The sequence below is a fragment of the Desmodus rotundus genome, chromosome 3 (assembly GCF_022682495.2).
Source record: "Desmodus rotundus isolate HL8 chromosome 3, HLdesRot8A.1, whole genome shotgun sequence".
Lineage (NCBI taxonomy): Eukaryota > Metazoa > Chordata > Mammalia > Chiroptera > Phyllostomidae > Desmodus > Desmodus rotundus.
The window spans coordinates 180,497,869-180,506,398 of record NC_071389.1 but is presented as its reverse complement, the minus strand read 5'-3'; the positions used below and the strand labels follow the sequence as shown (position 1 = coordinate 180,506,398).

Sequence of the window (8,530 nt, the reverse complement as noted above, 5' to 3'; positions counted from 1 at the left end):
AAGGGCAGAGAAAGGCAAGAGACTCTGAATGCTCACTCAGTTCATCTCATCTCAGGGACAGTCCAGAGTGGGGAAGGGCCTGGGGAGGGGGGGCACTACCTACTTCTCCTTGTCCCCTGAGATACCATATAAGGCCAGACATTGAGGCTGGGGAGGCTCAAAGCTGTCAGCACGCTCCACAGTGGGCTTCAGGCTCACTCTCCCTAGCAGCTCTGCCAACTTTCTGCATGCCAGCCCCTTTAGGTGTTCTTCCTTCCAGCCCTGTCAGCACCATGCTCACCCCACCCCCCGTTTCTCCGCGTGGATAGAAGCTAGTTGGGAGGCTCCTTGGGGAACCAGCTATACAAAGTCTTTTTTCCCAGCCCCCAGTCTCCTTGGTTATTTATCTTACCTCTCAGCACCTCCTATGCCTAACTGTCCCTGTCTTCGTCTCTCCTGTAGTGCAGCCTCACCTGGCTCCCACCTCTCCTATCTGAAGACCCCAGTGATGTATAAGGGAGAGTGAAAGGTTATTTTTTTCTTGACCCCTAGCCCAACTGGAATGGCCTGAGAAGGAATCTTTGACTCTTGGTACTCCTTCAGCCCCATTCCCAGGACTGGATGCATAGGGCAGGATAGGTATGCAGAGTTAAATGGACTGGAATATGTGGGCTAGGAGACCAGACTACTGGGTTCTTACAGTCAGAGTGGATCAGCCCTTGGTTCTCTGGGTAACCTGTTTATATAAGTTGGGTATTGGGAAGAGGAAGAGGGCATTGGGTAAAAGGTATTAGTACGACCTGATGCCCTTTGTGACTGCAGGAGAGAAAATATCCCAAACTGCAAGTAGGGCTGACTCAGAAAGGCCCAAAGCATTTGTCTCTACCTGTTGGTCTGTGAAGCTGAGGAACGAAAGGGTGAAAGATGATAGTTGGTAGTTAGGAGAATGGGAGGCTGGAGGCTGACTCAAGGCTAGTAAGATGATTTCCAGGTTGTGCCTGGAAGTATCGTAGGGATCCTGTGCTTGGAACCACAGACAGCACTGAAGGAGCAAGACTGGGACAGAGTAACTGGGGAGAAATCAGTCATTTATACCCCATGCACTGTGTCAAATGCCTTCTCTGTACAAACTCACTTAATTCTCATAATTCTGAGCTATAAATCTGTATCACCACTGCCACCAGTGCCTAGAAAGTCCCATTTCACAAAGCAGGAAACTGACATTGAGAGATTAAGAATTTTCCCTAGAGTCATAGCTAAAGTCTTTCTCAGGCGAGTCTGAATTCATAATTATATATTTTGCATTTATATGAAATTTGTATATTTCATAGTCTTCCACTAAGTATCAGCCTCTTCCAGCCTGTAGTTTTCTGGGGTGAAGGGATTAACCTAAGTGAATCTGACCATGCCCTCTGGATACCTGTCGGACAGAGGGCTGAGTAGCCGAGGTGCATGACACTGGGCCCAGTTGGAGAGCTGACCAGAAATAAAACGTCTGCATTCTTCCGGAGAGTTCCTTTCCTGTCTCTGCTTCCTGACCCTCACCCCACAATGGCAGCAGGTCAGGAAGTGACAGGAGATTGGTTCTTGAGCACCTCATTGGGTGGCCGCTGCTACAAACTTCCCACAACATGTCACAGCTGAGAACGACACTGACAGGCCTTAGGAGTAAGTGCAGAGTTAAGGGTGGTCCTCACCCAAGAGCAGGGAGCAGGGCTGAATATTAGTTCACATGTCTGAAAGCCAGAACCCAGATGGGAGTGCTTCTGAAACACTGGAGTGACTCACTGACATGGAAATAAGGGCAACCCTTGTCCTGTTGCAGCCCCCACTCAGAACTACACCCATGTGTGGGCACTGGAACCAAAACCTGGGTCGAGAGGTTGGGCACTAACTGTAGTCTAAGATTTTATAGCTAAAAGGGACCTGCATAGCTGAGGTCCAGGGAAGTGAGTAACTTGGCCCAAGACCACATGGCTAGGTTGGTGGCAGAGCTGAAGCTGACAACCCAGTCCATGGGCTCCTTGTACAACTCCAGGGCTTTTTCATGTGCTGCTTCCTCAAGAGACTGATGAAGTCCACTTCCATGGTTAGAAGAAGTAAGTGTGTCCATCTGGACACAGCACAAGTTACACTTGAAGCTGAGGGCTGTGGACACTTTTGAGTTCCATCATCCATAACTCAGCACCCAAGTGGAGATGAATTAACTATACCTCTTTAACTTCTGGGATTCTTGGATTATTTTAGCCACTGGGTTGGTTCCCTTGACCCTGGTCATGCATCCTCACCAGCCCTATCTAATGAGATTTAAAACCTGCCTAGGACAACAAAGTTAGTGCCTGGTTGATGAGCTCAACTTCTCCTCTCTGCTCACTGAGCCACTGGACAAATCCTCTTGAATCTATGTATCCATCAAAACCTCCCTTTGCTGAGAGGACCCAGAACCTTGAATTCTGAGTGGTGGTTGTTGGATTTTATGCCTTTGATTTATCAGCGGAAAAAAACTAAAGTTGTTTGCTTTTTTTTTTTTTTGGTAGAGGAAACCATCAACAGACTTACCAGGCAAGCATTTGTCATGAGTAAGTTCCTAAGAGTGACCCATTTGGCTGAGCCTGGTCAAGCAAGAGTAACCGTCTTGAGAAATTTGAGGACTTCATGCCCTTTCTGTACCGCTCAGGTTCCAGGTTAGTTTTCCCCTCCGGTCTCCTTCCCTGGGCTCAAATTCTTAACAACTGGCGGTGGAGGGTTTGAAGAATGTTTGGTGGAGCGTTGCTGACCCAAGTTCCTCCCCCCTGAAGGTCTGCATAGGGTTATTTGGGCTCCTTCCTGCTCCATACCACAAGTGTTCCTCCCCACAGTCCACGGGAGAGACTATGCTTGAGGGACAAGGGGCAGCAAATTCCTCAGGCACCTATGAGATAGATATGCCCTACATTCCTCCTGACAAATGAAGTTATAGCAAAAGCAAGGGAGAGAGTCATTAAGAGAGCTGCTTACATTTCATCCTCCTAGACTACCCCACAGAGTTCCATTGCTGCTTCTCATCTGCCAGTGCTGACAGTCCCAATGTCATTACCACTGAGGCACTGGGCTTGAACTTGAGTTAGGAAGGCCACACATAAAGACAGAGGGAAAGTAAGAATATGACTAGGAGACAGGAGGGCTGAACTTGAACAGAGAAAAGATCAAAAGTAAAGCCAGAGTGCCACTTGGTTTTTTTTCCCATTCTCCTTTATTCCATAAACACCTAGTTACAAGTTGCACAAATCAAAAAATAAAGGCAGAGAAGGATATAGGGTGATGTGTAGGGGGTGGGAAGGGAGAAAGGGTCTAGAGCCAGTCCTCTCTCTCCACACACAGCCCTGGATGAAGGCTATGGCCCCTGCAGAGCAAGAGATCTGAGGAGGAGGTGGGCAAAGACCCAAGGTAGCTGAGGGGTGGAGGAGGCCCCTGAACCCAGAGCTCCCCCAGAAGCCTTCAACGTATGGCAGGAGTAGAATGGGAAATGTGAGGAAGTTCAAGGACAGAGCAGCAAAATGAAAAATCAAGTTAGTGGATACAAGAGAGGTGGCATCATCATGGTAAGGGGGTTAAAGAAGGAAAATGTAGGTAAAGGGGGCAGTGAAAGGCTCCCCCTGGGACCCCCAGGGAGAGGTGGGGGCCAGCTTGCCTGTTAATTTAATATTAAAGTGGGAGTGGGGGTTGGAGAGGAAAAGGTTCTATCGGGGGATGATTTCTGAGCCTCTCAGCCTGTACCTAGAGGAGAGAGAGATGAGCACAAGTCAAAGGAAGACAAATGATAAAAGCCAGGAGTTGGGGGTTATTCCCTATTCCAGTGAGAGCACTCTTCTCTCTTTCCCTACCAACTAAAGCTTCTAGCAAAGGCAGTATTTGCTAGGCACCTGGACCGTATCTGCCTCATGGCAGAGAAAGGAGCACAGGCACACTCCCTAACCCCCTCCTGTGCTTGACATCTAACAATTCCTCTCCCTCAGATACTTACAAGAGAGGCTGAGGGCCCAGGGCCCTCACCAGTCATAGCGGCGGGACTGTCGGGAGGGGGAGTCCTCAGGTCCCTGTATGGCCAGACGGGGAGGCCCTTCAGCCCTTCGGCCCCCACCCCCTGAAGCCTCATGCCGTCGAAATTCCAGAGGGCGCTGCTGTCGGAAGCGGGACGTCTCCCTCCGCCACTCATCATCAAATGCTGCGGCCTCACCTGAACAGGACACAGACAGCAGACATGACAGCACCTACCAACAGCCTGGCTTCTGGAGGAAGACCTAAGAGTGAGCCACAGGCTTCTGAGCCTGAAAAACTGACATGGAGGCTGAAAGCAGGTGTGTTGGGATGTATGGGGGAAGGCAACTTTATTTAGCAATTTTTGGTTCAGTGTGGTTCCTGGAAGCCACTAGCAGGCTCAAGGCATGACTACTGCAGAAGGAAATCAGGGATGTGATGATTACTTAGTTAGGGAGCAGAGTCCCAAGCACACAGTAAGTATTTAATAAATATTTGTTGGCTTTTAAAAAAGAGAGGGAGAAAAAAATAGATCCAGGTGGAGAGAGTAGATTACTACCAGTATCTTACTTAGGTAACAAAGTTTACCCCTCCCTGGTGACCTGGCTCAGCCCCTATACCAACAAGGCTCCAAATGAGGTAAGAGTATGGGGCTCACTATGCTTTGCCTTCCAAAATGTCTATGGAGGTAGGGAGAAAACTTGGTATCTCCTAGCTCACAGGAACTGGGCTAGAGATTACTGGACAAGAAGCTGGGAAGGCGAAGAGCAGGCAGTAAGGCTCACTTTCATCCAGGTTGATGTAGTCCTGCCGCTCCTCCTGGTCCCCTGTGCGGTGGTTTCGGGAGCGCTGGAGGATGTGAGCCCGGTCTCGGATGTGATGCCCAATGGACATCTGCTCTAGTCCACTGTCCGAGTCCCGGACGGTCCTCCGAGTCTCCCGGATCTGGGATGAGGCAGAACACAGCACCTTCAGCTGCCCCTTTCAAAGCCCAGGCCACAGCAACCCAGGACAGACAAAAGCACCCAGGACCCAATCTTGAAAAAAGAAGTCAGGGTTTCTATGGCTGCCTTTCAAACCCTGCCTTCTCTGACAGAAGAGAAGCTTCCCAACTCACCCCGCCTGGTGCAGAGCGCATCTCTGACGTCTCCTGGTAGACCTTGGGGGCGCCATCCCCCGTATTGGAGTAGGAGATGACAGTGGAGGATGAAAAGGTCTGGCAGTTGCCTCCAGCAGTCATGTGCTCCTGAGAAGGAAAGGGTGCAGTGGGACTGAAGGGGAGGGGCTCTCCTCTGGAGACAGGATCCCATACTTCAGCGGCCCGTTCATGCTCAGATCTCCTCACAAAATGTGAAAATGGAGGAAATGTTAGGACTCATCATCACCCCCAAATTCCTCTGAGTCCAACAACGAACAAGAAGAGCCTTCAGAGATCAAGCGTTACTGCATACTTAATAAGGGTGCTGCTGCTGCTGCGCTCTCAGGCATGAGAACAGACACCGGAACCTGTGCTCTCCAGGTTCAATTTCTTTACCCAGCTTGACCCCTTCTCTACCACGCTCTTCCCCACTCCTGCCTCTGAGGACTCAAGGTGGTGCCAGCAATCACTGAGAACAGGGCCAGGAGAGGGGGTGGGGCAAGAGTCTCACCATGTTCCCAATCATGTCGTTCATCATCCCAAACATGTCCATGAAGCCACCTGACTGCAGCAGAGAGAGAGAAGGCAGAATCAGTACTCAGAGATGGCCTACTAGATGCATGGCTACACGGTCCCTTTCTCTTCTTCCTTCACACCCAACACCTGCTTTTTCTCATTGTTCATGAACATGTTTCTCATCGTGTGTCTCTCCCTGTATACGCCACCCGCCCTCCTCCTCAGTCTCCAAGGCTGCTCTGATCCATTTTCCTCCTCCTGACTGCCCTATTTCCTCCTACCTTCAGGAAGCATGCCAAAGTTAATGGATTCTAACCTGGAAAGCGGTTGGGCATGAACTTGTAAACAAATCTAAAAACCATGTGTAAGTGCCCCTTCAACTGCATCTCTCTGCTCAAAAGAATAAACTTTGCTAGACAATTACACTTCCCCAATGTGCATGGCTCTTGAAAGGACAGGAATCAACATCAGCATCTTTACCTTATAGGACTCAGCACACAGCAGGTCCAGCACTGTGGGAACACTATAAAAAGACTCTAAGGTTGCCCACGAGGCTATTCCAGGGAGGCACGTTTGGAAGTAATATCTAAGTGTACTTGAGATGGAAGGACAGAAGAAGATGAGAACTTACCATTCCCAACATCCCAAAGGGGGAGACAGCTCCAGCCTGCAGAAAGACAGAAGGAACAGAAATTAGAGACCACATTCTATGTCACTGCAATCCCAAACCAAGTCTATGGCCTCAACCTTTTTTCCATCCTGGAAGAAGGGATCACTGAACCCTTCTTCCAGACCCCTTCCCCCCACTCCTAGATGATCCCACCTGCTAAAGGTTGTAGTGCAAAGAAAATCAAATGCTTTACTATCCACCCTCCAACCTTTCTTTGGGTCTCATGTACATTGCAGCACCATTACCTGCATCCTGCGGCTGGCGGGCCTGGTCCCTGGCATGTTGCCATCTGTAATGCTGAGGAAGGGGCTATATCCAAAGCCACCCGACAACATTCGGCTCATATGCTGACGGTGAATAGCAAAGGGGTCCCTGTGGAGTAAGTAGAGAGTACAGATGGCAGAAGGGCCAAGCAGTCAACACCCTCTGCTCCCAAAAGAAAACAGTTCTAGGGAAACAGTGGCACAGACGCCTACTTCCCCTCTAAGTCAGAGCTGGAGATGAGTATCCAGCCAGTTCCCATCAGTACCCACAGAGAGAACCCAGATGTCTGTTGGAATTACTCAGAGACCTAAAGTGGAGTGGGACGAGTGCTCTAGGGCATGAGGGGGAGGGCATACTCACATCAGGAACATGGGATCCTCAGGCTCCGCGTCCCTCATGAAGCGGAACATCCTGATTTTAGCTCCAGGGGGCTCCACACTGTAAAGATCTGATACTTGGAGGCAGCCAAGCATTGCACACCGGCTCAATATCGGGACTCCCAGAGCACTATCCCTTCCAAATATTGTAGCTGATCCCTCCCCCACCTCAAACGCCAGTGAGACCCTTTTCCAGGTGTTCAACACCACCCTCTAGGGAGATAACAGCTCTTCAAACCTCTCCCGAAAGGAGGGCCACGGAAAATTTTCCAAGCCTCTCAATTTTCTGCCTCCCCCACTCACTGCCATTCTCTTCCCAAAGCTCTGGCCAGAAGCAACCCCCTCCCCCGACGCCACAGTTCCGGATGCGAACCTAAATGCCGGCCCTGCGCTCCCTAATGACCCAAGCCATCCCGCCCCCTCCTTACACCCAGCCGCTGCCAGGCCTCCTCTGGCGGGCCTCGTTGTCCCCACCGCAACCGTCGGCGGCTCCCCTAGCCCCGGCCTCTCCGCCCTGCAAGCGGGAGAGGCGGGCCTGACTCCATCCCCTCCCCGCATCCCAGGCTCGCAGCCCCTGCACCCCGCTCCGATGGAGGCTCACCTGTCCCCGATTCGGGCTCAACGGCCCATCCGGCCGGTCTCGCCTCTCGGTGCGCTGCAGAATCAGGGCTTGCGGCCCCGGACGCAGGATCGGTCCGGGCTTGGGCTCCTCGCTCTCCCGCGCCGGCACCTCCCACAGCTGCCACCTCCGTTCCCCCCGCGGCCCACGGAGCCCGACCCGAGGCCAGGCCCGGACGGAAGTGACGTCACGATGGGGACGCCCACCCCGGGGCCGGACCGGGGAGCTCCGCCCGCTGGCGGGCGAGGAGAGGAGGCAGGGACTGGCTCCTGAGGTGGCAGGACGCTGAGGTCCGGGTGCGGGAGTTCTTTGGGGACATGGGGTAGGGGGGCCTGATTGGTAACCTGGACTTGGGTTCTTAGGACCAGAAGAGGGTCCCTGTAAAGGTTTGGGGTGGGGGAAGCACGGGAGTCCATTCCTCGCGAGGGACGGGGCTGGGGCGGGGCAGCGCGTTCACTCCGGAAGAGGACAGGGGTAGATTCCCATGGGGGAGGGGCAAGCTCCCAGTGGACGACTAGATGAGGCGGAGCCCTGGGGAGCCTGAAGCAGATTTTCTACCGGAGAAGCGTTCAGCCCTAGAGGGATGAAGGATGGCAATTCGGCAGGGGAAGTGCCAGGGGCCAGTTCTTTCAGAAGGAGGTGCGGTCCAGGCAGGGGCGTGGTCCTCGAAGTGACGTACTGGAGGAGGTGACAGTTCTGCCCTGGTCTAGCTTAGGTTTAGAACTCGGGCGGGGCAAAGAGAATCCAGGTGGGGAGCGGTTCGGCCGCCAGATGGCACTCTTCAGCCAGGCTGGAACTATTCCCCTAGGGAGCTGGAGTTGGATACTAAAACCCTCACCCTGCTGTGAGGGTCAGACTAGGGAAAGGTAGTTCGGAAATTATTTAAATGCCAGCCTTCCCTTTCTTTTCTCAACTCCTGTGTCCTAAAGAGCTCCCAGTCCTGCACTGAT

At 52.2% G+C, this 8,530-nt stretch overlaps 1 protein-coding gene across 2 annotated transcripts; it reads right to left on the bottom strand.

Annotated features, from left to right (window-relative positions):
• Positions 1 to 3,204: 3,204 nt before the first annotated feature.
• MLF2 (myeloid leukemia factor 2) lies at positions 3,205 to 7,772 on the bottom strand. 2 transcript variants are annotated; one of them, XM_024579492.4, is made up of 9 exons: positions 7,563 to 7,772; positions 6,945 to 7,038; positions 6,566 to 6,692; positions 6,282 to 6,317; positions 5,646 to 5,699; positions 5,114 to 5,242; positions 4,782 to 4,941; positions 3,983 to 4,195; positions 3,205 to 3,735 (listed from the first exon to the last, which is right to left on the bottom strand). In XM_024579492.4, the coding sequence occupies exons 2-8, from the start codon at positions 6,992 to 6,994 to the stop codon at positions 4,008 to 4,010; spliced, it is 744 nt and encodes a 247-aa protein (XP_024435260.1). In that variant the 5' UTR covers positions 6,995 to 7,038; positions 7,563 to 7,772; the 3' UTR covers positions 3,205 to 3,735; positions 3,983 to 4,007. The 2 variants fall into 2 exon arrangements, with proteins under 2 accessions (XP_024435260.1, XP_024435262.1); XM_024579494.4 differs by having other exon boundaries at positions 6,945 to 7,022.
• Between the last annotated feature and the right edge of the window lie 758 nt (positions 7,773 to 8,530).

What these genes read in the sequence shown, in the direction of transcription:
- MLF2 (XM_024579492.4), bottom strand. Translation starts at nt 6,994, where the DNA reads ATGTTCCGCTTCATGAGGGACGCGGAGCCTGAGGATCCCATGTTCCTG. An exon ending in GAGGATCCCATGTTCCTGAT is followed by an intron (nt 6,693 to 6,944) that starts GTGAGTATGCCC and finishes CTTACTCCACAG; the next exon opens with GGACCCCTTTGCTATTCACC. An exon ending in CCGCCAGCCGCAGGATGCAG is followed by an intron (nt 6,318 to 6,565) that starts GTAATGGTGCTG and finishes GTCTTTCTGCAG; the next exon opens with GCTGGAGCTGTCTCCCCCTT.